This window comes from Trichomycterus rosablanca, chromosome 11, assembly GCF_030014385.1.
Source record: "Trichomycterus rosablanca isolate fTriRos1 chromosome 11, fTriRos1.hap1, whole genome shotgun sequence".
Taxonomy (NCBI): Eukaryota; Metazoa; Chordata; class Actinopteri; order Siluriformes; family Trichomycteridae; genus Trichomycterus; species Trichomycterus rosablanca.
This window is the reverse complement of record NC_085998.1, coordinates 31,153,268-31,179,489: the sequence shown is the minus strand read 5'-3', so window position 1 is coordinate 31,179,489 and position 26,222 is coordinate 31,153,268. Positions and strand designations below refer to the sequence as shown.

Sequence of the window (26,222 nt, the reverse complement as noted above, 5' to 3'; positions counted from 1 at the left end):
CCTTGTTTGAGGGTCTAATAGTGGCAGCTAGGCAGTAATAAGACTCAGCTCAATATCAGAGGCAGCACGGCATCAGCTTTGGACAACTTAGAGTAGTTTGCCTATTAGGCAACAAATGGCACAGCCAAGACAACAATTTGATACACCCAGGTACTGTTCTTGTGTTTACATGGGTTTGCACCAGTTTCCTCCACCTTGGCCAACTGATGTTTACAGATTATTATTATCATTATTTATTAGGATTTCTGACATCATTTTTTACACACTTTGGTTACATTCATGACAGATACTGTAGTTACTTGTTACACAAGATTCATTAGTTCACAAGTTTAATCTCAAAAACAGTCATGAACAATTTTGTATCTCCAATTCACCTCACTTGCATGTCTTTGGACTGTGGAAGGAAACCAGAGCTCCCAGAGGAAACCCACGCAGACACAGGGAGAACATGCAAACTGTCTACCTGTCAGATATCTGCACACCTATATACCCATTAAAATGTATAGTTATTTATTTTCCATTTTACCTATATTATAATTATTATACATATCTAGTATTCCCATTCTTATGCTTATGGATTTATTATTATTACTATTACTATTATCATTTTATTACTGTGTTACTATGTATATTAAGTACTACCATATATATAAATTAGATGCCATAGTGCTTAGTTATAATTTTTATACTAACCATAGATATACAAGTTTACTGATGTTCTTTGTTTTTTTCACATTGCTATTGTTTGTGCCTCTGATAGATGCTAACTGCATTTTGTTGCCTTGTACCTGTACTGTGCAATGACAATTAAGTTAAATCTATCTATCTAATTATCTGTAAGTAAGGTTCACCTAATTCACGATATATAGGCATTCCGCTATAGGTAAATTCTAGGTAAGGTAATGTCAACTAGCTTCTAAAATTGACAACTTGGCTAGATTTGGTTAGATATATTGGCTTCATATGGGAAAACAAGCCATTTCCCATGTAATATGCAATTTGCAGTGAAATTAAAAATGTAAGATTTGTATTTTGCAATTTAACATTTACATTTATGTAGCGTAAGAAATAAGAGGTGCAATATGCAATATGATGTGGTCCTAGCAATCATACGGCAATCAAGTTAGTGTGACAGACTTTTCTGTGGTGTAGTGTTCTGACAATGTTTGGTTTTTGTGTTTACATATTGAGTGCCTCTTTGGGGATTCCATAATCAATGGAAAAGTGTGCTTCTCTACACACATGATCATCTCTGTGTAGTCTCTGCTAAAAAAAAACAAGCCAGTAAAGTATTAGGCTCCCAATAGTTTGCTTATGTAGTTTATTTATTACTCTATAAACTTAGCAAATGCTAAAGACACTGGCAATCGGTTAGACAAAATGTTCAAGATGTTGAAGTCTAAAGCAGCTAAAAACACTGCTCAGGTAACTGAGTTTGGAAAACTCTGAATCGATTATGTGGACACAGAGGATGGTGTGTCAAAACACTGTCAAGTATTTTGGTCTTTGAGAGCTTCCATTTATTTTATCAGTCAGTTTATGACAGTTTATGTTATTTAATGACTGCCATGAAATGTGGCACTTGTCTTCAAAAATCCGTTAAATTTGTGATTTTTGAAAACCGTGAAAATAAGCACAGTTTCCAGTGATTTAAGTAAGACTCTAAATACAGTATAAGAATGCTCAATACTCCAGACCAGTGGTGGCGGTAATGCGTTACAACACCAGTGTTCCAACCGCGATTTTCACACAAAGAAAAAGAAGAACTGATGAGCAGGTCCCCGCCCATGTTCCCGCCCACTCCAGTATCTGAGCTGCTGCATTCTCCTACTCGCTAGCGCAGAGCTAACGGAGCGGAGCGCCAGTTAGCATTAGCACAACATTACACTTCCTGTATGAGTCGCATTAGGCCCGGTACCCACCGCTACTGCTGCTTTTCCCTCAGGACCTGGACTAATCTGTTGCTTTCTTTTTATCCTGTAAGTAATACATTATTTACACCTTGTTTTTATCCCTAGAGTATTTAATACTGAAGCTGGTCCTAGCTGTCCTGCTGCCTGTACAAATCTGTGATAGCTCACTAGCTGGGTAGCTAACGTGAATAAAACTCAGGTTAGATAAAAATGTAAACATGTTTACAGTAGACGGCGGCTAAATTACTAGCAAGATGATTTTATGAGTTAATTAACGTGGGCAGTGTCAGTCATTAAGCTTAATTAAAAATTAATTACCATTAATCAACTATTATTCATAACTAGGTGGAGCTGACTAGCTGTCTCACGTACAGGTAATACATAAATCTTATTAACGTTAAAGCGTTAAAGTCACAGTGTTCCGTACAGTAGACCTTAATTTTCTCTCTTTTTACATATACACGTTGTGTATATATATATATTGTGTTTACTTCTTCCAGCCACACCCACTGCAAAGCATCTTCCAACTTTGTGCTAACTGTTTGGGGAAGGTCCTTTCCTATTCATGCACAACTGTGTCCCTAAACACAAAGCAAGGTCCATTAAAACCCTGATCTAAACCATTTTCAAATGAATTGGAGCATTAATTGCCTTAATAAGCCTGGTAATGTCAGTACATGATCAACACATGCTTAATTTGCCAAAATGGGCACACATTTCCACAGACGCACAGCTTTTCCAGAAAAAAAATGAGGGAGGGAGATTCTTCGACCCAGTCTGGCCATAATGATTTGGCCTAGGGCTGGGCGGTATGACCGAAAAACACGGTATCACTTTTTTCCCCCCCCAATTTTTTATCCCCCAGTCTAGTCGTGTCCAATTACCCTGAATTACCTCTATACTGATTCGACCCTTCACCGCTGACTGAGGACGCCTCTCAACTGACATGCGCCCCTCTGGTACGCACCGTCAGTACAGACTGCATTTTTCACCTGCACGAGTCGAGTTCATACACTCGTACACCAATCATTGTTCAAGCAGCCGCCCAGCCTAGTCGGAAAGGCAGAGCTGAGATTCGATACGACGTATTCGAAACCCCAACTCTGGTGAGCTAGCGTACTTAACCGCTGCGCCACCTGAGCGGCTGTATCACTGTATTTTTTAAGATTCTGACGGATTCGTGGTATATCACGGAATGTTTTTTGTTGTATGACTGGGACTATTTATATGTCTGTGGCTAATTCTGCTATAATAAGTACGTAGAATATAAAAAGTTTTAATTTCACCATGTATATAATAAAGGTTTTGAGTACTATAAGATTTGCTTGGCCCCACAAAATGACACAATACATGATTGAATCAGTACATGTGAAACAGTTGCAATAAATAAAATGTTATTATTTATTTAATATTTAAGTATTGTGCAATTACTCATAGCTCTCACTTTATCAAATAAAAAGCCGTTTGAAAACTTCACTGTGCAACTTGACCGTTGGTCTGTTGTAGAAAAGTGGACGACTTTAAATATCTCCGCTTCCATCTAACGCTGCCTGGCTAACTAGTGAGCTGTACCGGCTCCATAGCGCTTTTAGCGGCAAACAATATTATATGATTTGTTGCCTTTTGTAGCTGTTTGTTTGTTTGTTTTATTAGGATTTTAACGTCATGTTTTACACTTTGGTTACATTCATGACAGGAACGGTAGTTACTCATTACACAAGGTTCATCAGTTCACAAGGTTATATCGAACGCAGTCATGGACAATTTTGTATCTCCAATTTACCTCACTTGCATGTCTTTGGACTGTGGGAGGAAACCGGAGCACCCGGAGTAAACCCACACAGACACGGGGAGAACATGCAAACTCCACACAGAAAGGACCCGGACCGCCAGGTCCTGGGGATCGAACCCAGGACCTTCTTGCTGTAAGGCACCACCTTTTGTTGCCTACAGCTGTTAAAATGAACTATGTTGCGGTATGGCGGTATATGAAATATTCATACTGTATGAGGAATCAAAGACGGTATACCGAATGTACCGTCACATCGCACAGTACTAATTTGGCCGTTATTAATGTAAGTCAGGTATTCATGTGTGATGAAAATAGGCGATGTCATGCACATTTTGAGAGGTGTTTCGGCACCTGGTATACTGTCTGATAAAAGTGTCTTAACAGTAGAGAGAATGAGTCTACTGTGCAATCCTTTTTTCTTTTAATTTGCATGATTACTTTAATAATTTGCTTTTATTTATTTAGTATGTATTTACCTTTTCTAATTTACTTTCACATGTTTAGGCCACCCAAAGAGGTTGTGTCCCTTTTGATCATTAAGGTTTTATCGTTAAGGTCTTATAATTATTGCCAAATTAACAAGCATCAGATCACAAGTGTGACTGGTGGGATTAAATGAATTCGGCTGAGGTTCTGCCTGTTGAGGTCTGACATGAGAAACCGTATTATTCCCTCCTCTTATTGCTGCCTTTTTTCCTTCCCACAGGAGTGAAGGCTCCCTGCTGTAGGATGCTTGTTGAATGCAGCAGTAAACTCTGTGGCTGTTTTCTGCTCAGCTGCTGATGGTCTGCAGTAGCACGATGATCGACGTCCCCACACACCCCATCCCGAGGCGCCACCCAGAGTCCTTCAAATGATATGATAGTAGCCACCTGGTTTGCATTCTGTGCCAGCAGGAGCCTTGCACAGGTTCTGCGTCTGACTGTCGAACAGCTACGATCTGTCCATTTGTGGCGGTGCCTCGTGCGCCGTGGAGCCATGGGAAACAGCTGTGTGTGCAGAGAGGACAGCGATGCTGAGGAGGGACCAGCGCCTCGCAGGCAACTCCGGCGAGTTGAAAACTCGGAACCCCCAGAGGCAAGGAGCATCCGACCCAGGGATCCCGTCCGACCACCCAGGCGTGGCCGCGGACCGCACGAGCCACGCCGGAAAAAGCAGAACGTGGACGGTCTGGTACTGGATACACTAGCTGTTATCAGGACTCTGGTTGACAAGTAAGCAGCTTTTGGTTTTATTTCAGGAAATAAAATGTGCTTAGAAGTAGGGCTGGGCGATATGAATCAAAAACAATATCTCGATATTTTTTCGCTGAATGGCGATATACGATATATATCTCGATATTTTTTTTATTCCATAAGGTAATAACAAAAAGACACTTCTGAGACAAAGCTACATGTTCCAAATTTTTTACAGGCACTTTTATTAAAATTCATGCGGGGGAAGCTTCACACAAGAACTATTTTTACTTAAAAAAAAAAAAAGAGCTATTCTAAGAAAAATAAAGTTGTTTCTAAGGTATCTCCTGTCATGTAATGTAAACGTTTTCACAAAAATCCACCCAAACATTTTCTCAAAAACAGTTGAGAGAATTTTTGGCTAGATTGTTGGGAACATTTGGGTGAATTGTTGAGGGAACATTTGGGTGGATTGTTGAAAACCCAAACATTTTCTCAACGATCCACCCAATCATTACCTCAACAATTCACCCAACCATTCCCAACAATCCACCCAAACGTTCCCCCAACGTTTCCACACGAATGTTCCCCCACGAATGTTCCCCCAACGTTCCTTCACGAACGTTCCCCCAACGTTTCCCCGCGAACGTTCCCCCAACGTTCCTTCAAAAACGCCCCCCCAACGTTTCCCCGCGAACGTTCCCCCAACGTTTCCACACGAACGTTCCCCTAACGTTCCTTCACGAACGTTCCCCCAACGTTTCCCCACGAACGTTCCCTCAACGTTTCCACACGAACGTTCCCCTAACGTTCCTTCACGAACGTTCCCCCAACGTTTCCCCCAAACATTCCCCCAACGTTCCTCCACGAACGTTCCCCCAACGTTTCCACACGAACGTTCCCTCAACGTTCCCCCCCACGAACGTTCCCCCAACGTTTCCCCACGAACGTTCCCCTAACGTTCCTTCACGAACGTTCCCCCAACGTTCCTTCACGAACGTTCCCCCAACGTTTCCACACGAACGTTCCCCCAACGTTCCTTCACGAGCGTTCCTTTACGAACGTTCCCCCAACGTTCCCCCCCCCCCCCCCCGAACGTTCCCCCATGGGTTGAAACCAGACTTAAAGTTGGGCAGTGTTCTGTCGCTGATGTATGTGGGGGGAAAAACAGTGACCTCTCTTGCGTGTCTGAATTAGGAATTCCTGTTCATCTACAGGTCACTTTCATTAACATCCTTGTGTTGCCCTTTAAGCAAATCTGCTTTTGACGTGTCCTAGATCTCTTTTTGAAGAGATGCTTCGTCCAGGGAGGAAAGTAACCTTTTGGCCTTAGCAGTCTATTGGCCATCTGCAGAAATAGGGAATGGCTGCCATATAAAATGCAGTATTTCACTGCAGAGATTGAAGTTTTGAAGCCTCTCCCTGAAACAATCTTTTAGTCTTGCCATGAACAGAAGCATCACAGAAACCTCTTGCCCTTTGTTGTTATCGTGTTGCAGTTTTTGTACCGGTAGATCTTGTTTGAATGTGTCCAGCTTTATTTAGAAAGCTTTTATAGCTTTATACTTACACGATAGGTATGATTAATGCCTTGCTGACATTTAGGAATTACTAATTTGCTTAGTGCATGTTGTGATGCAGCTACAAGGACATTTTTTCCACCAGGGCTCTGAAATAGCAAACTGGAACCCTCTCGAATAATGTTTACAAGGCTCATCACAGTATCCATAGTGTCTTTGATTTTTTTCCCACCACTCCCACTCATTTCTCACCTTTTTCTGTGTCAACCTACACAAATGTCCACAAGCATCCACTGGTATATTTATTTAAAGAGACAGGTTTACATTTGGTCCCACATTCCTGACTTGGCATAGTTTTTATGCTGGATGCCCTTTCTGATGCAACCCTTCTTATTTTTTATCCGGCTTGGGAGCGGCACTGAACGTGCTTTGACAAGTGCATTACCCAACGGTTAACTGATAATCAGCACGGTTATAGCATCTTATAATAACACAGTTTCATATCAGCAAGTCTTGATGCTTTATGTAATGCCTATATTTGTATTTATATAACTTCTATTTACATTTTAATGTCTAATTGTTTGATCGTTCATGATTTAAATAATTTTAAGGGGGGGGGGGGTGCTTTTAAAAGGTGCTTTTAAAAGGGACATTGTTGTTAAGGCATAATAGAGGCATGTACAAGTCTTTGAAATAAAAACCTAATAGTGCTTCAGTATAGAAAAATAGTGTTATAATAATATTTTATGTGATGTTACTGCCATTTCCATTTGATCTGTCAAATTCCGACTTTTTTTGATAAATACCACAACTCATATTCTGTAGTTGTATACTTCTGTAAGAAGGCACCACATTTTTTTCTTTTTCGTTTTCTCTGCACAGTGCAGCTTAATTATTTTTTTACATGAAAGATTACTTTTAAACTAATTTGCTCAATATTGTCTAGACACTGTAACAGTGTGACATAATGCATGAGAACATCACATCATTGCACAGTAGATATACTCAATAAAATTCAAGAGGAATTCACTAGTCTACTTTTAGGTGGCTTTTGTAATAATACACCGTTTACCATAGATATACCATAGATTTTTCCACATTTTCATTTATTACTGCTGGCAGTAATATTTGTATTTCTATTGTTGAATGGAAAGCCGAGCACCATCCACAGTCGTGACGCTCTACTGTTCTGATACTTAATGAACGCTGATCTCCAAAGCACTTGTGGTGAAGCATTTCACAATCTTTACACTCCATGACTACTTCTTCATAGATTTCTGACATATGAGCTGGTTTAAACAAGCAGTCCAGCAATATCATACACTGTACAGTGCAGCTCTTTTCTTTTCCTGTAGTCTGTGATACACCAGTCTGTCATCAAACAGATTTACTGTTCCAGGAGCAGACAAGCAGATGGATGGGAAGATCCATCATCATTAACAACCAATACAGAGGCAGAACTTGTCTACTTAACCTTCAGTATTCATATATCATTCAGCTGTGTGTGTCTATTTTATAAAATAATATAAATATGAAGTTTATATTTTGTTGATTCTTGCAATTAGGACCAAGGTTGGTTATTTTTTAATTTAAATTTAATTACTGCATTGTAAATAACTGCAGTCTCTTGACACTTCAATGTTTTTTAAGTAATTCACTTTTTAATGGTCAAAATGTCAATAAATGGTCAATATATCAATAAAAAAATTATTTAGATGACCAATAGGTTCTTGGGGTGCATGATTGGCCAACCGCCTGCTCCGACATAGCCAAACAGCCGTGCTGTTGTTTTAGGAAGGGCATCCAGAGTAAAAATTGTGCCCAAATCATGTGTGCGGACCAGACTGATCCTGTTGGAAATTAAATGAAATTAAACTTCCAGCTTTAATTAAACAAAGACTTATCTTTCTAAAATCAGTTAATCTGTTAATCATTTACATTCCTACTTCAAGGCGCTCAGGTGGCACAGTGGTGTATTCTGCTAGCCCCCCGCTGCTGAAATCCAGTTTTAAATCTCAGCAGTGCTATCAGCCGACTTGGCTTCTACACATACATTATTGTTTGAAGCCCTGCGATGGATTGGCACCCTGTCCAGGGTATTCCTGCCTTGTTCTTAGTGATTTTCTTATTCATGTAGAAACAAAGCACAAATAATTTTGCTCCACACACCATACGCTGTGTATGTTTTTCAGTTAAAACAGTCACAATATACGTCATCATGATCAATCACTGATGAAGCCTCCAAATACTTGAGTACTTATCACCACTTCTATTACAGTTGCTGTGACTGTCCTACTCACGTCTGACAGATCTGAAAATGTTCAGACCATATTTTGCTGTTTGTTTGGAGTTACCTTGTTTTTTTCCTTCTGTATTAACTTTGTTTTTTTTGTGTGTGTTTTAGTGATCAAGAGCCTCCTTACTCCATGATAACATTACACGAGATGGCAGAAACTGGTGAGTCAAAACACATTATGGCAAAGGAAAGCTGATGTGTCATTTTATATGTATATGATTGAGGATTTTAGAAGTGTTAACTTGGCACAAAAGTAACAATACCATTAATCCAGTACCACAACCAGTCCAACTGCTTACAAGTAAAAAAAAAAAACATCTGGCATCAAGTTCCAAATGCATACAGTTCCAAATGTCCTTCATTTCACCATAGATGCTCTCTCTGTGGTTTGGTGGAGTCCTATGCCTTGTAAGTTTTCTTAGATCATGGTACATGTTTGTGAACAAACTTGCTTAAATTGGATGGTAATGTTCAAATGAGTGAGATTTAAATATCACATGGCTGGCTATGTTTAATTTCCCCAATGGGCTTACAATTTAAATTAAGCTGTTTATATAAATGTAGTGCTATGCCTGGAAAGCAGCCAGTTCTGAGTACAGTCGGTCTTCGTTTAGTTTTGCTTTGCTTTTGTGACTGTACTGTATGTTAGGCTGTTGAGGTCAGACCTGTGCAACATGTCTAAGCTGTGCACTTGTTTTTCATGGGTTGATATTTATTTTGTCTTGGGTCTTTTCTGAATTTTCAAGTTTAGTCTGCTGTAATAGGTCTCCAAAGCATATAAGATAATAAAGTGTACATTACAGTTGGAATTCTGGATTGGATCCAAAACACTCCTGGACTTTGAAGTCAATATTTTGCAGGCTGGCAGGAAGTCTTACTTCCAGTAATGGAAGTAGTATATGACATCAAAGATCCTGACAGCTGTGTCCTTCTTGTTAACCTGTCTCTCTGTCCAGTCATTAGGGTTTTTGTTTCTGTGGTCTTTATTTATATATGGATCTGTTGTGTCAGGTGGGGGGCTGATGTTGTTTGACTTCTGAGGCATTAGGTGGTTGGTAGAATTTTTGAATATTGGCCTGAGCTATTTTACAACGATGTCAGAATGTATCTATTGGCAAAAGACATGAGATTGGTAATGCCCGGGGAATTTTTAGGCTACTATTTTGACGGGGTACATTTCCTGGTCATATGTCTGTTAAATAATGCTATTGTTTGATGTGCTACCCCATGCTATCAGCCTACTGGACGTCTACACAGACATGATTGGTGATGAACTGTCCCTGGTATTAATGTCCTTGTGTTTTTCAATGGAACCGGACCTGTTGAAACCACAACAAAAAGGTTGATGAATATGAAATGTTAGTCTTTTATGAAATTCACGTAAAGGTGTTAATGCAAATAAAGGATATCTTTCTAATGTGATGCACACTGTACACATTGTAGGCATCCAAAAAAGATTCCTCCCAATGTCCAAAGACATGTAAGTTGGAGATACAAAATTGCCTGTGACGGTGTTTGGCAATAATTTTGAACTGATGACTCATTTGTACTTGTTTTACCTGTGTAAAACATGACTAAAATCCTTATAAACAAAACAAGGCCATTATGTATGTCATCATTCTGCCTGAAGATCCACAGTGACTGTCTTTAATTATCTTTACTTTTTTTAAATTATGTAATTAGTGTCCTGTGAAGTGCAGCTGAAGTGGAAGTGGTAAATCATTTAGAATCTTTAACGTAGTTTACGGATTTACTGATTCAGATTTGATTATTTTCAGGTAATGACGCACTCCAACTGTGTAGCCAGTTGCTGTTGTTTCCTGTTCTATAGAACTCTACAAGCAGAAATCATTTCTTAGATAAAGGGTGGATTCATAGACAAAGGGTGACTCTCTTTGTAATAGGATGAATCATGCCATACATCAAGTTCTCTTTGTGTTTTGCTAGATGATGGTTGGCTGGAAGTAGTGCAGTCCTTGATCAGAGTTATTCCTCTGGATGACCCGTTAGGCCCGGCTGTTATCACTCTGCTGCTGGATGAGTGCCCTCTGCCCACCAAAGTGAGTATGAATGCGTCACACACATGAATAAACATATTAGTGGTTAACAGTGGGCTGAAAGACAGAACTAAAAGAAGTCGTTGACCCTTAGAAAGCACAGTTATTTCAAATGTAATAAGTAGGACTGCTGATCAAGCAACATTCTTAAAGGAATAGGCTCTATAAAGGAGTTTGCCACTGGTTGGTGAAAAGACTTTTAGACTGTCCTGAGGACAACAATTGCCAAATGCCTGGTGGTGGTATTGTGAATGTGCCAGATCAATAAATTATTTTATGTGATGCATAAATTGTTGTTTTTAGAGACTTTTTGCTCTGTTGTAATGACATTTTATCCGTTTTGTCCAGGACGCTCTGCAGAAGTTGTCAGATATGTTAAATCTGAGCGGCGATGTTGCCCGCCAGGATGCCCTAATTCCAGCCAAACACCGTAACACCACTGCAGTGCTGGGCTGCCTAGCCGAGAAACTCGCTGGTAAATCATTATTAAACTTAAAAGCAGACAGACATGCCAAACACACGATCCACATGTGCCATAGACACTTCACGTTCTATCTAAAAGTCTTAGTTGTACATACACACTCTTGTATAGTTTTCATTTCTAAAGCACTTTTCTTCAGATTTCCCCCCTTTATATCTCAATCTAGTCATTTTCAATTCTGGGTTATTAAGAGACCCACGTCTGCCCTTCTCCTCTCCTAAGTGGTGTGCTAGCACATTACACCGCTGCGCCACCTGAGCACCATATGGCACATTTAACCACAACATAATCATTAATAAGCATCAACATCTAATCGGTAAAAGCAACAGTGGAAGGTGCAGACCTAATGTCCAGGGCATAGCCAAAATCAACTGATCAGTTGAGTTTAAAGACCTCGAAGAAGCACAGGATTGGATTGTTCTATGTCTCCTAAGACAGCGCAGATCCATTCAAGGACTTATAAATGAGTAAAAGGGCTTTAAATTGGATCCTAGAACTTACTTGAAGTCAATGGAGGAATGCCAGGACCTTGCTAATGTGGTGTCTTTTTTCGCCTGTGAGCAGATGTACCACTGCATTGTAAACTAACTGTAATTGAGCTTATGAGGACATGCTTGTACCTATGTAAAAGTATTTAAAATAGTCTTGGCTAGAGATGGGACGATCGATCGGCTATGAATCGGTATCGGTATCAAAATATGCTATCGGCAATCGGCCGATATTTCCTAAAAGTAGCCGATCCGATCGTGTGATATATAAAGACCACGCTAAGTTAACAGCTCAGTGGATTGATCCAGACTTTGAGCTACGAAGCGCCAACCATCACATCACCATTCATCAACCATCGTACAGAAACCACAGTGAAAGCTCTTCATGACCTAAAATAACATCATTAACGTTGTGCATCATACATACGATGTAATTTTGCTGATTGTAATATTTACTTTAAAAAGATCATTCAACCCGGTCACATCTGAGTCGATTCTATCAGCACGTTATATAAACTCCTGGTTCACTTTGGTAAATCGTAAGCGGTTCTTACTTGTGATGTACTAGATGAGAACAGAAGACGTTACAGAGCCAATCAGAGGCAAAAGTTTATTCATTAGCAAATTCGTTAGTTCAGGATCATCTGCTGAACTTTTAGCTCCTTAGACGGAACGAGTCTGACGGTCGGTTACAGATCTGTGGTAATAGCAGTTTAATGAAGCTTTTTAATGTAAGAGAGTCACACAGAATGTTCTGTAGTAGCTGGTGTTTATTTAAAACCACGACATTTAATTAATAACAGTAAACACGGAGAGATAACTGTGAAGAGAAACTTATGCTTTGCGAAAAATGAATCGACTCGTGAATCAATGAATCACTTATAGCGATACTGTGAACAAAGCGTATCTTCTAAAGGCACAAACACACACACGCGCGCGCGCGCTGCTCCGGTTTCACTGTGAGGCTCTTTTTAAGTTTATTTATTTTATTTATTGCTGGGTAAATTTTACCTGTACAGTCCCTGATGGTTCTTATTCTCTGGATTGCAGGTCCAGCAAGCATTGCACTTCTCAGCCCAGGAACACTGGAGTATTTACTGGAGAGCTTGGTGAGAAAAATCTATGTTTTAAACTGTTGGGCATTGTTAGTATATCGTATCATCTGTGTTGTTCATTGAAATGCAAACTAAAAGTAATAAGTGATAGCAAGAAAATGTGGAATAATTAGATTGTCATAGTATGCATAGCCCGTACCTGTAAATCAGTGAAGGTGCACCAGGTATTTTACACAAAAAACTCATTTTTTAACTATTTGTTTATTGTTAAATAACAAAGGTGAATTGCAAACTTTTTGGGTTGTTAAAGGATATTTTAAGGACACACTGTTTACCAGACTGTCTTTATTTTTTGTCATTATAACTGTCTTTATTTTCAGCCACTATATTTTCATGTGTTGGCTGAATATGATCCCTGACATGAAATGCCCCTTCTGTTAACATTTGTGAGAAAGTCAGTAAAAAAAATCTAATCTGAATGCCACGTCTGCATCAATTACACATGTAATACTCAACCCCTTGTTTGTGCTTGTAGTTACTGTGTTTATATATTTTTTCCAGAGTTCTGAGGCTCATCCTACTGTAATGCTCTTTGCCCTCATTGCTCTGGAGAAGTTTTCCCAGACTAGTAAGTCTCTCTTTGATTTGTCTATGTTTGAAGTCTTACATTTCAGGGTTGGTCTGTAAAGCAGTCATGTGTTATTGTTGTGGTTTTAGGTGAAAACAAGCTGACGGTCTCAGAGTCATGCATCGGTGAGCGACTAGCTGTCCTGGAGTCCTGGGCGGATCATCCGGACTATCTTAAACGTCAGGTTGGCTTCTGTGCACAGTGGAGCCTAGACAACCTCTGTAAGTGCTCCCAGTCAACATACCTGTGGTGTTAACCTTGAGTGTTTCCACTTTTGACTTGCCAGTTATATCAGTTGATAAGGGACTTGCATTTATTGGCCAGTTTTGATTCAATCCTAATATCAGGTCTCAGTGTCAGATAATACCAGCAGTGGTAATGCCTCGACATGCCTGTCATGTCTATATTTGTAGTTCGTGTTTATTTTTCTTTTTCTTTTATACTTTTCATGATTGTTGGGCTTCATGTGACATAATTATTGTTCTAAAGAGCCAGTGATTATAATTTTTTAGCTCTGAAAAAACACAATGATTGTCTTAATAAGATGTGTTTAAGAGCATTTGGGTTTTCCTTTGCTGACACATTACAACAGTATATAGCACAATTAAATAATTGCACCTGTTTATTTTTTGGCCAGATATGTGCCATGTTGACAGGCACCAGTCTTTTTGGATGATTAATATTCCCATAAAGCAAGCTGCCAACATACCTGTGTGTTTCATTTTCACGTTTCACCACTGTTTAATCCTGGCCAGGGTCATGGTAGATCCTGCATCCTCTGGAATAGCTTGGTGCAATGCCAATTTATCAGAATGCCAGTCTATCTCAGGGCCTCAGAAGAATGGTTGTGCTATTAAATAAAGTTGCTTAGGAATGAGTCCTGCTGTCTGAATTCTGCATAGAGCTTTGTAGACCATCCACTGTGCTTGTGGATTCGTTTTATGCCCCTTTTCCACTGCATGGTACCTTATGGTACAATACATTTTTAAATCCGTGATCCCACATTTAGTAGTTGTTTCCTTGGCCAAGTGGCCCGTACTGCTCCTAAGTACTTGTGCTAAATTTAATGAATCTTCCTGACAAGGGACCAAGCGTACTGTATAAGGCACTGTGAGTGTTAAATTTAAACAGCACAAAAACCACAGCGGGGAAACCCAAAAATTGTCCTGTTGTTGCTGCCGCCACTGTTTACAGTTAACGTGGCACCTTTGCTCGTTTGCTCTCACCGTTGGGTGAAGAATGCCATCACAGTCTCACTTTTAGCAAACTCCTTCTTCTTTCCTGAGTACCCTGGTGCATTTGGAAGCGGACAGTAGCACAGTAGGTACGGTACGGGTAGTTCTGGATGCCTACTGTTTGTACTATGGGGTACCATGCAATGGAAAAAGGGGCTAATAGCTCATTTAATCAGTTATTATTACACACATTTAGGAGGCCATGCAACAAAACAAAGTGATAAAGGAGTTATTACTGCTTGTTTGAACACTGCAGATTCTAATATTGTAACTAACTGTGTAATTGTGAACTTAAGTTTTAAAAGAAGGTCGCCATTTCACCTATGAGAAGGTCAACCTGAACAACATCAACGCCATGCTTAACAGCAACGACGTCAGTGAATATCTCAAGATCTCTCCCAGTGGACTAGAGGTAAGAGCAGAGAAACGATAATTGTTTCTACTACACTTCCTGACATTTACAAATGTTCATAAGGGCTCACGCTTTTTCTCAGGCACGCTGTGATGCATCGTCGTTCGAGAGTGTGCGCTGTACGTTCTGTGTGGACTCAGGGGTCTGGTACTATGAGGTCACAGTCATCACCTCGGGGGTCATGCAGATCGGCTGGGCCACCAAGGATAGCAAGTTCCTTAATCACGTATGTTATTGCATTTTCACATCACATTTATCATAACCTTTTACTCGTATGAAGTGTGGTTACTGTTATATGTCTGTGTGATAGGAGGGTTATGGGATTGGGGATGACGAGTACTCCTGTGCGTACGACGGCTGCAGGCAGCTGATTTGGTATAACGCGCGCAGTAAACCTCACTCCCACCCCTGTTGGAAAGAAGGTTGGTACAATCCTACTACTCCAACAGTAATCTATCTAAATACAAAGAAAGAATCACTGCATAAGAAACAATCATCCTACTGTGATAAATAAATATATATATGCCTTGGAGTACTTTGGTAAACTACTACTTTGGTAAAGATCAAGAAATGCAACCTGAAACACATACTAAACTAGAGATCATTTATATGTTGAGTTCTCTGGGCCTGAGCTCATCTCAGATGGTCCAAAAGACAGTGGAAACGTGTGTTATACATAGATGAGTCCTCATTTTAGCTTGATCCCGGTAAAACAGACATCCCTACCAAAGACCATCTAGATTGTTATCTGTGAATGTCCAATAGCCAAAGTCTGTCATGGTAGCGGGTTGCATCAGTGCCCACATCATGGATGACTTACATATGTGTGAGGATACCATTGAGGATACCATTGATGTGGGAGCATATATTGGGATGTTTCCCAGGGTATCCATGGTTATTTCAGCAAGACAATGCCATGCCTGATTCTGCACATGCTACAACATTATGGCTTATTAGATACGTGCTTAGACATGTGCTTGACTTGGTTTCTTGCAGTTCAGATCTAACTCACTCTCTTAACCGCTTGTCCAAGTAGGTCGGTAGGGTGCTGGAGCCTGTCCTAGCTATTCAATGGCCTCAGGCACACAGTAACACCCTGAACTGGGCGTTAGTCCATCGCACATACACACACTTACCTATAGGGCAATTCAGTGTCTAATTAACTTGACTAGATGTTTTTGGACTGTGGGAGGAAAACGGAGATCCCGGAGGAAACCCACGCAGACTAGGGGAGAACATGCAAACTCTGGCCCCACCTGGGGATTAAACCCAGGACCTTCTTGCTGTTAGGCGACAGTGTTACCCACTGAGCAGTTCAGATCTGTTACATATAAAAACAGTAGACCAGCATTTGAAGTTTGGTTTCTTAAACATTGCCACCATAGAAGCTACTGTTAAAGTATTCATACTATTTTTGTTAGATTTTAATAGTAATTATAAATGTTCCTTACATTATTGGTGCCATTTTCCAGCTGTATAGATGGATTATTGTGAGTAAAATCTACATGTTGTTTGATTTACAGGTGATGCCATCGGTTTCTTGTTGGATCTCAGTAAGAAGCAGATGATTTTCTACCTGAATGGAAATGCTCTTCCTCCTGAGAAGCAGGTGTTTTCTTCAGCCACGTAAGCCAACCTTTTTTTCCATCTGTTAAGGAGTAATATAATATTGGCATATAATATTTAATCAGCAGCCTGAGTGTTTATTGTAGATCAATATGTTGTTTTGCTACTCCAGCTGCTTACATTCTCAATCTGTGTTTCTTTCTTAGGTCTGGCTTCTTTGCAGCTGCCAGTTTCATGTCCTACCAACAGTGTGAATTTAACTTCGGGGCCAAACCCTTCCGCCACCCCCCATCTCTCAAGTTCAGCACCTTTAATGAGTTCGCCTCGCTCGCGTCAGACGAGAAGATAATCCTGCCCAGGTAGGTTTAGTAGCTGGACGCCTGTTGCACGCCGAAGCTGTTATGTGAAAGTGCAGGCATCTAATATTACACATCGATAATATTCTCTTTTTATTCTCTCTATGCAAACTGTGTTATCTCTCAGGCACAGACGCCTAGCTCTTTTGAAGCAGGTGAGCATCAGAGACAACTGCTGTACCCTCTGCTGTGACAAAATGGCAGACACAGAGCTGAGACCTTGTACACACAGGTACATCCTTGCTGAATTCTCGAGTCTGGGTTAAGTTCATGATACACAAAGTTCTACACACATGAATTAAACTAATTTAGTAAATATAGTCCTATGGATGTATACTGTGGTGATGCAGTAGTTACACTAGCCCACCAGCTGCTTTCTGGCTCCTGCGATGGATTAACACCCTGTCCAAGTTATTCCTGTCTTTATCAAACCCTTCTCCGGGAGAGTATAAAATCGATATAACCGAGTATAAGCAATCGTTTTTAAAAAAATGAAAAATTAAGTGACTTAATGTACTAAAACAACAACACATGAACACTAAAACTCTCTCAATTATTACTGCTCATGAGTTCTCTCTACTAATAGAAACCCTTAGTTGTTGTTTTAATATAATAAGTCATGTTAAGTATTGTTTATGTTAAGAGTCGCTTTAACAGCGTCGTATCAAACAGTTTGTCTCATTGGAGGCGCTTTAAAAAGGTCAGTGGCAAACTGGGTCAAAGTCCAATTAGGTGAATGAAGAGTGCGGTGCACGCCACTTAGGGAAGCGCAGCGGCAAGATAAGCAGCACTCTGTAGACAACAGCAGCACAACCAGTGCTAAAGCGGTTTTGCTGCTTCCCATGTGAATGTGCCCTTACCTCTTAAGCTATTTCTTTTTAAGTTTATTGAACTTATCCCCAAATAACTCACGATAATGTCATTCTGACTGCTTGTTAGGGATTGATTTGGCTATGGTAATAGATACGGCTCCAACTGTGGTCAATCATGATCAATAACAAGCATTTAGGAGGTTGTGCCCTTTAATTAAATGACATTTAAAGAAAACCCACAAATTGAAATTCGGCGCTCGCCGCTCAGGTGGCGCAGCGGTAAAATACTCTAGCACACCAGAGCTGGGATTTCGAATACATCATATCAAATCTCAGCTTTGCCAATCGGCTGGGCTGGGCGGCCACATAAACAACGATTGGCTGTTGTTCAGACTGGGATGAGTGGGATCAGGGTTTCTCATAACTGCTGGCTGATTGAGGGCGCCTGTGCAGAGTTGGGGAATAATGCTGATCAGGGTGTGGCTCTCCGTGCACAAGGCTGATCCGCATATAAACTCGTCTCGTGCAGGTGTCAGAGGGGGCGTGTGTCAGGTGCGAAGCTCTTCAGTCAGCAGTGGGGGGTTGTATCGGTAGAGGTGAAGACTGCTATAACATGTATGTCCCTTAGGCTGAATTTACATAATACGAGCGCCACTTATCTCACCATTGTGCTACCTTCACAGTGTACATTTACCACTTTGACACTCAGTTTTTACTTTTGCACCAGATACACTCATATATATGAGTACAACACACTACCATATCATTATATGAGAATGGTTCTATAAAGTCAATTGGGGTACTGTGGGGGCACAAATTGTACATACCAACAAATGGGCAACACTCAGTAACTGTATACCCAACAAAGTTCATGTGTATGGTAGGTGTAGCTTTTAAAATAATTAATTCATGTACAAACCAGATACCTAGTAAAGCACTTGTGTGTGTGTGTGTGTGTGTGTGTGTGTGTGTGTATAATTACTGATAATACTTGCTTAGTGCTTAATTGAATTTATGATTCATCTGCATGTTTGCTTAGCCGTCTTTGTTTCTCTCTTTAGTGGGATTTGTATGGAGTGTGCCTTACAGCTGGAGACATGCCCATTGTGTCGTCAGGACATTCAGACGCGAGTCAGACTCATTTCCCATGTGTCCTGACATCAGCTCACGAAGCCAAGACACAAACAAATTCCCCAAGCTTCCATCCCATCCAGTTCTGTCCAAGAAAGCCCACCTGACTGATAAAATCATGGCGCTGTTTCAGGGTGGAATGCTGCAGCGACAAACGCTGTGACGAAAAGAGGGCTGGATCTTTCTTTCTCCTGAAGAATGCATACCTCCAAGAAGGAGAGATAGAGAGGAACATGTGGCTCACAAGACGGCCATCCCCGGTCAGAAAGGTGGGGGAGTCCTAGAGAAGAAGAAAAAACGTCTGAGGTAGTGGAAAAGTTTAGAAAGCTTAATTTTAAGAAACATGCCAAGTAATGCATGTGTAAATTTACATGCATTGTGTACACAGGAATCTGCCTAGGGCTCTCTACCCATAGGCACCAATCAGTCGTGCCTGCCTGTCTGTGTTTAGATGTGTCTATTGTATCTGTGACTCTTCTCATGTTTAAACCTTACGATAGAGAGCAGTTATCCAACCACCTTTTACTGTTCATGAACGTGTCCCTTAAGCACCTCTATTCACCGGGTTTCTCTACATTATCCATATCATTAAAACCCAAATCCAGTAGTTCACGCAGATCAGCTTTTTGTTGTATACAGTACAGAAATCACACCCAAAACTGCAGAGATTGATCCTTGATTTGCAGGTGCACAGTATTTATGTTGCCGTAGACGAGCATAAGTTGATCTGAGATATAAGTATTTGTCATTTTTAGCCCTGGTTATTTAAGAATCATGGACGTATATATTCCAGACTGATACTGGGGGGTAAAATCTGAATTTTCAGAAGTGGCTGAAATCTCAAGAGCTCCCGAAGATTGCAAGAGACTGAATTTAAATAGATTTTTTTTTTTTGGAACCGTGATGTTTGTAATAAACGTCTGATTTATGTGTTGCATAATTGATTTGCCTGGAAGTTTTTTTTTTTTTTAAACATTTTAACCAGGGTGTCAGGCCATCTCGGGGAGTTTACATATTTCTTACACATGGGGGTGATGTAGAGCAAGGTTTTTCAAACTGTTTTCAAGCCACCCACGTTTTGTCCAAGATTTTCCACAAGGGGGCGCTCGTGTACAGGTTTCATTATTGTTTTTCTCTGCTACCCATTTTTGGGTTTTGGGGTTGAGAACCCTGATGTACGGTACTCATTTTGCATACTGGTGTGTTTTTTTTTTTTTGATTAGTAGGAACCAGAGTACCCGTAACAAACTTGTTTGGATACTACATGAGCAACATCATTGACCAACCCTCCAAAAAAGTGCAATTTCATAAGAATTGGTAAGTGATATATTACATGGTGGGCTGATGGTAGTTAAAGTACAGATGGGCAATGCAACATACAGGTGAAGGCGTACCTGACTGAATTTATTAGTGGCTAAACTTTTCATGGTCAGACGACTGGGTCAAAATATCTCTAAAATAGCAAAGTTGTGAGAGTACCTACCATCTGTGGTCAGAGGAGGCACAAACCTGCAACAGGGTGTTCGGCGACCAAGACTCATTGATGGCCGAAGAAGACAAGGCTTTGTGTCTCGTGTGGATTGACAGACAAAAGAGCTACTGTGAACTAAATTGCAAATACTGGTGATGGGGGTAATGTGTTTTCAGCACATTGCATCTAATCCTTCTGTGTATGAAGCAGTTCAGTTGCAGGCCAGACGAAGTGTCCATGCTAAACCCCGGTCCATCGTCAGAGGTACCTACAATGTGCCTCTCCCCTTTTAAACTGGTCATTAGAGCCATGCAGGAGGGTCACCTGGTCTTAGTTTTTATGTGGACAGCTGAACAGAGACATTAAGGACCTGCCTCATCTTATTTCATTCTTCATTATTGACTTCCTTTGGACACTTTGGTTACCTCCCACATCCCAAAATCATTCAAAAGGTGGATTAGTTTCTTCAAATATCCATCAGTTGTGCATTTTAAGGCAAGTAATTAGTCATTGATGTCCTGCAATGATCTAGTGCCTAAGCCAAGCCTTGCATCCATTGTGCACAGTGGTGCTGGACCTACAACAACCTTGACCACGATGAAAGTGTGTAAAAACCGAGTGAATACATTTTATTGCTGATCCTCTGATAATCCTGTGGTGGGTGGTTTGGCAGGTGCATATTTTATTTGAAGGGGTTTCCTCTTAATTTCTGCACTGCACTACTTAGTGCACTACTTTTCTCACTCACTGTAAACAAAAGTGGAATTTATTTGTAGGAATTTTCTTGTTTAAGACTTCATTCTTGAATTCGCTTCAGTCGAAAGAATTTTGTTACTTTAAGCTACTGCGGTAAAGTTAGTTTAATTTTCAACATTCACATGACATCAGAGTTAGAAATAACACTCAATACAGAGTGACCATAGGTCCTTCTTTTCCTCAGCTTTTCTAGTCTACACTCACTGTTTTGTGTTTTTTGCATTGATGTTACCTTTGTTTTAGGTCTTTAGTTTTTGCATTTTACCCCATTAAGCTAATGCTGCATGTCATGTTAAAAAAGTCACATGCACAGAGGCTCTTGTCAACATCGTGATGGCTCTGCATTCTGTCAAAATTGCTTAGCAGGGACTAGAAGACACCTGACTGTGGGGATTCTACTGATGGGAGCAAGTAAAAACAATTACACTATACAATTAAAAATATAATAATTAAAACAAGTACATTTCAAAAATTAAAGTTAAAAACACTTATAATAAGTCAGCTAATACACTTGCACAACACATCAAAGAAACTAAATGAATAAAGGGATTTTTATTTCCAAGTGATTGCTGTTTTTTTCATTTGTTGTTATTGTTTAGGACTAAACACTGAATGGAAAGGTGGGTTACATAAAAACTGAAAACGTGTGATTTATTAAAACTGAATAGAGAGTGGGTTACAAAAAAACAAAAAAATAGAGGTTGGTTACGAATACAGGTAGAGTATGAAAACAAGTGGATTATGAATAGAGATGGGTTATGAATACAGGTGGGTTTTGAAAACAGGTGGTTTACAAATAGAGGTGGGTTATGAAAACAGGTGGTTTACGAATAGAGGTGGGTTATGAAAACAGGTGGTTTACAAATAGAGGTGGGTTATGAAAACAGGTGGTTTACAAATAGAGATAGGTTACAAATAGAGGTGGGTTACATAAAAACTGAAAACAGGTGTGATTTATTAAAACTGAATAAAGGTTGGTTACGAATACAGGTGGATTATGAAACAGGTGGGTTATGAATAGAGGTGGGTTACGAAAACAGGTGGGCTATGAATAGAGGTGGGTTATGAAAACAGGTGGAAATCAGGTGTGATTTATTAAAACTGAATAGAGGTTGTTACGAATACAGGTGGATTATTAAAACAGGTGGGTTATGAATAGAGGTGGGTTACATAAAAACTGAAAACAGGTGGGATTTATTAAAACTGAATAGAGGTGGGTTACAAAAAATTGAAAACAGGTGTAATTTTTAAAAACTGAATGGGGTTACAAAAAAACTAAAAACAGGTGAATAGAGGTGGGGTATGAATACAGGTGGGTTACAAATACAGGTGGGTTATGAATAGAGGTGGGTTTCGAATATAGGTGAGTTGTGAATAGAGATGGTTTACATAAAAACTGAAAACAGGTGTGATTTATTGAAACTGAAAAGAGGTGGGTTACAAAAAACCTAAAAACAGGTAGGATTTATTAAAACTGAATAGTGGTGGGTTAAAACTGATAACTATTTGCACTTGCAAAATACACATTTACTACTGCAAGCGGCAACATTGTTGTGGGTGGGTTACATGTTTGTTTTTTAATGTAAACTACCTCTTTTTATAACCCACCTGTATTCATAACCCACCTCTATTTATAATCCGTTACAAATACGGATGGAGAAAAGTGGGTTATTATGAATAGTTTTAATTTAACCCACCACTATTCCGTTTTAATAAATCCTACCTGTTTTTTGGTTTTTTGTAAACCACCTCTATTCATAACCTACCTATATTCAAAACCCACCTCTATTCGTAACCCACCTCTATTTACCTGTTTTTAGTTTTTGTAACCACATTCAGTTTTAAAAAATCACACCTGTTTTCAGTTTTTTGTAACCCACCTCTATTCGGTTTGTAAAATCCCACCTGTTTTCAGCTTTTATGAAAACCACCTCTATTCAAAACCCACCTGTATTTGTAACCAACATCTATTCATAAGTGGTTAAGGTACTGAACTAGTAAGCAGAAGGTTGCCGGTTCAAGCCCCGCCACCACCAAGTTGCCACTGTTGGGTCCCTGAGCAAGGCCCTTAACCCTCAATTGCTCATTGTGTTCCGCTCATTGTGTAAGTTGCTTTGGATAAAAGCGTCTGCTAAATGCTGAAAATGTAAATGTAACCAACATCTATTCATAACCCACCACTATTCATAACACACCTGTATTCATAACCCACCCCTATTCATAACCCACCTGTATTCAGTTCAATTGTAACCTACCTCTATTATGGATTCAGCTTTTGTAGTCTTCACACGCTATTTCTTGTGTTTTTGCACTGATTTCACCTCTCTCTTTAGATCCTGTTCTCCAGCCGCAAATGAAAATACACAGACAAATATAGAATTTCCAGTAACAACAAATCAACCAGCCATGAATGAACTGTATAGCACCAGCAGCTAAATGCCTTGAAAAAGTAGTTTGCAATTAATATACAGTTCTTATTCTGTATAAACTGCAGTGACACTCACTGTGCACCATATGTGTAGCTTACCTTACCTTCTGTACCTGATCTGCCATTTCTCCTCCACAGTTGACCGCAACATGCCCAGAGAGCAGGCTTTGGAGTTGATAATGGCTGAGATTGGACATGGGAACGGTGCCCGGCCACAGCGTGACCCGGCGGAGGCAGCGGCAAGGGCTACCAAACTCACCGAGGACTACCTGGAGCGAGTAAACCTTGAGTGCCATGCTGTGCCCTGCACCACTCGCCACCTGCTCTACCTGATGGCTGAGGGCCTACACCGATACCCAGAAGAGCTGGACTACATTGCTGAGTACCTACACAACCGGCAGGTCCATCTGCAAGGTGAGCACACACAGAGATCTCCTGCTGAACTTGGGGACACAGTGTACTACATCAGAGAAACAGTGCAGATAGAGAAACAGTCTAGTGAATTTCTGGATGTTCTGTCGTCTCTTTGATGCTAATACTAGGAAATAAGCACAAAAATACAAGAATAAAACGTTCAACTCAGTGTAGAACCAAAATTATTTGAAATAAACTCACATTATTACATTACTTATGCAAGCACATCATGCTAGCACACTACTGCCGAGATCCAGGGTTTAAATCTCAGCAGGGCTATCAGCTGGTGGGGTGTCTACACAGACATGATTGGCTCTGTCTGAATGGGGGTGTGGTTGAACAGTCTAGCCATGCACGCTTAAAGCCAGTCACAAGGCCAGATAAATATAGAAGGGTTGCGCCAAGCAGGGCATCCGGTGTAAAAATTGTGCCAAATCAGGTATGTGGACTAGAATGATCTGCTTTGTTGAGCCCTAATACAGGACACGGTCAGCTGCACAAATGCAGTAGTGCCAAAAACTAAGGAGTTCTAAAAAGTTTGACTCAAATGGTTATTCTACTGATTTGTAATAGAGAACACTGTATTACATACATATAGGAAAATATTCAATCCAACCTTCCAATCCCATTGCTCAGGGGTCCAGATCTTGTGCTCCTTCCACCCCTTGTTCTTGTTTGGAAACCACTTTTTTCTTCACAGTGAGTGAGACGTGTCGTTTTTTCTGTTCTATCTACCCAGAATGTTCTCCAAAAGTAGATGATGAAGTGGCTCTTGAGTCTCCCTGCGAATTTGGAGACTCCCACACCTCTTTGATCTACTCCAGTCTGCCCTGGTCCACCACTAAATGAGCATCCAACTCTTTCCTCAGGTCCGGTGAATCAGATCAGGTGTTCGGTTAATTACTTTATTTAGACACGGCAACCAATCAGCTACAGTTAAGTGTAGTGTAAATAGTCAAAGAAGTTGAAAGAACTAGGTTCCTATTGATTGGCTGCTTTACATTGCACCTGGATATCAGTACCTACGTAAATGATAGGTGCAATGTTATGTTATAGGTCCACTTAGTGCCAGTATATAGATAGAATTTAGCCCACTAGATTTTTAGCTTGTTTTTATTCTGTGTCAATGGATGCTTTATGTATGTAAGAAGTTGTTTGTCTGATGTGAGCTGCCGTAACAAAGACATTTTCTGCAAATGATCAATAAAGAATCAATCTGTCGTCTGATATGTATAAATGTAACTCAAAAGTTTGATGCTAAAGTCCCACTTGTATTTACCTTTGGCAAATGTGAGATGATTATTAAGATAGCTTGCATGTTAATGTGGAATAGCAGAAGAACATAGGAGCACCTTAAAATCTTAAAATCTGGCGCAGCGGTAATAAGACACACTGCAACCAGGGCTTGATTCTGAGTACGTGGTATCGAATCCAGCTCTGCTTCACCGGTTCGAAGCTGAGTGGCTGTATGAGCAACGACTGGCCGGTTGCTCAGTTGGGGGCGGGACAAAGAACCGGAAGTGGGTCTCTCTCTGTCAGAATGCTATTACGACCTCTGCCGGCTGATTAGAGGCGCCTGCACAAGAGATGAGGAAGAGTGCCCTTAGGGTGTGTCTCTCCGCATGCAACGCTAGTTGGCGCCAAACTCATCAATGTGTGGGTGGCAAAAATGCATCTGGCTGCTGCTCATGTTTCGGAGGAGATATGGGTTAGCTTCGATCTCCTCGGTCAGGGCAGGGTTCAGCATAGACAGAGAGGAAGCACGATGCAAATTGAACAATTGGATGCACTAAAGGGGGAGAAAAAAAAAGATGGTTTAATTTTTGTAGATTAATGGCTATTATTTTATTTAGATGTATTTATATTTAGAATTCTTCTTTTTCGGTTTATGAGTCTAGGTGTATACACCATTTAGCCACTAGAGGGCGCCAAAAGGTTATCCTTCACTCATCAGATGTAACGTTCTAACGTTCTTTTCTTTATACGTATATAATTCCTTCATCCTGGTCAGGATTACGGTGGGTTCTGTGCCTCTCAAAATCTGAGGGCATGGCAGGAATACCAGACAGGGTGTTAACTGGCCTTTCCTACAGCCAACAGGAGCAATTTAGACGCACCGAGAGGTAAAAGATCTTGGAGTACCTCTAAGAAAAGCCTGTGCAGATAAAAGGTGAACATGATATAGATAAAACCTATATCAAATAGATCAAACCTATGGACTCATAACAGGTGTTTC

The 26,222-nt window shown here is 40.3% G+C and overlaps 1 protein-coding gene across 10 annotated transcripts; it reads left to right on the top strand.

Moving 5' to 3' along the window:
• Window positions 1-104: 104 nt before the first annotated feature.
• Window positions 105-25,200, top strand: rspry1 (ring finger and SPRY domain containing 1). 10 transcript variants are annotated; one of them, XR_010013974.1, is made up of 20 exons: window positions 105-150; window positions 4,412-4,919; window positions 8,805-8,857; window positions 10,644-10,756; window positions 11,102-11,228; window positions 12,773-12,831; window positions 13,339-13,405; window positions 13,495-13,626; window positions 14,937-15,052; window positions 15,135-15,278; window positions 15,363-15,474; window positions 16,576-16,678; window positions 16,825-16,977; window positions 17,102-17,206; window positions 18,848-19,223; window positions 20,141-20,234; window positions 21,508-21,555; window positions 23,478-23,593; window positions 23,711-23,986; window positions 24,726-25,200. XR_010013974.1 is itself a non-coding variant. In XM_063004167.1 (15 exons), exons 2-15 carry the CDS (start codon window positions 4,564-4,566, stop codon window positions 18,942-18,944), a joined length of 1,737 nt encoding a protein of 578 aa, XP_062860237.1. In that variant the 5' UTR covers window positions 1,830-1,979; window positions 4,412-4,563; the 3' UTR covers window positions 18,945-19,857. The 10 variants fall into 10 exon arrangements, 1 of the variants encoding a protein (XP_062860237.1); XR_010013979.1 differs by lacking the exon at window positions 105-150 and adding an exon at window positions 1,830-1,979 and having other exon boundaries at window positions 20,144-20,234; XR_010013975.1 differs by lacking the exon at window positions 105-150 and adding an exon at window positions 1,830-1,979 and having other exon boundaries at window positions 21,511-21,555.
• Window positions 25,201-26,222: the final 1,022 nt, after the last annotated feature.

Excerpts from the sequence above, each read along its gene's own strand:
- rspry1 (XM_063004167.1), top strand. The coding sequence starts at position 4,564 with ATGATAGTAGCCACCTGGTTTGCATTCTGTGCCAGCAGGAGCCTTGCA. Across the intron at positions 10,757-11,101 it reads AGTGCCCTCTGCCCACCAAA|GACGCTCTGCAGAAGTTGTC; the intron begins GTGAGTATGAAT and ends CGTTTTGTCCAG. Across the intron at positions 15,475-16,575 it reads CCACCCCTGTTGGAAAGAAG|GTGATGCCATCGGTTTCTTG; the intron begins GTTGGTACAATC and ends TTTGATTTACAG.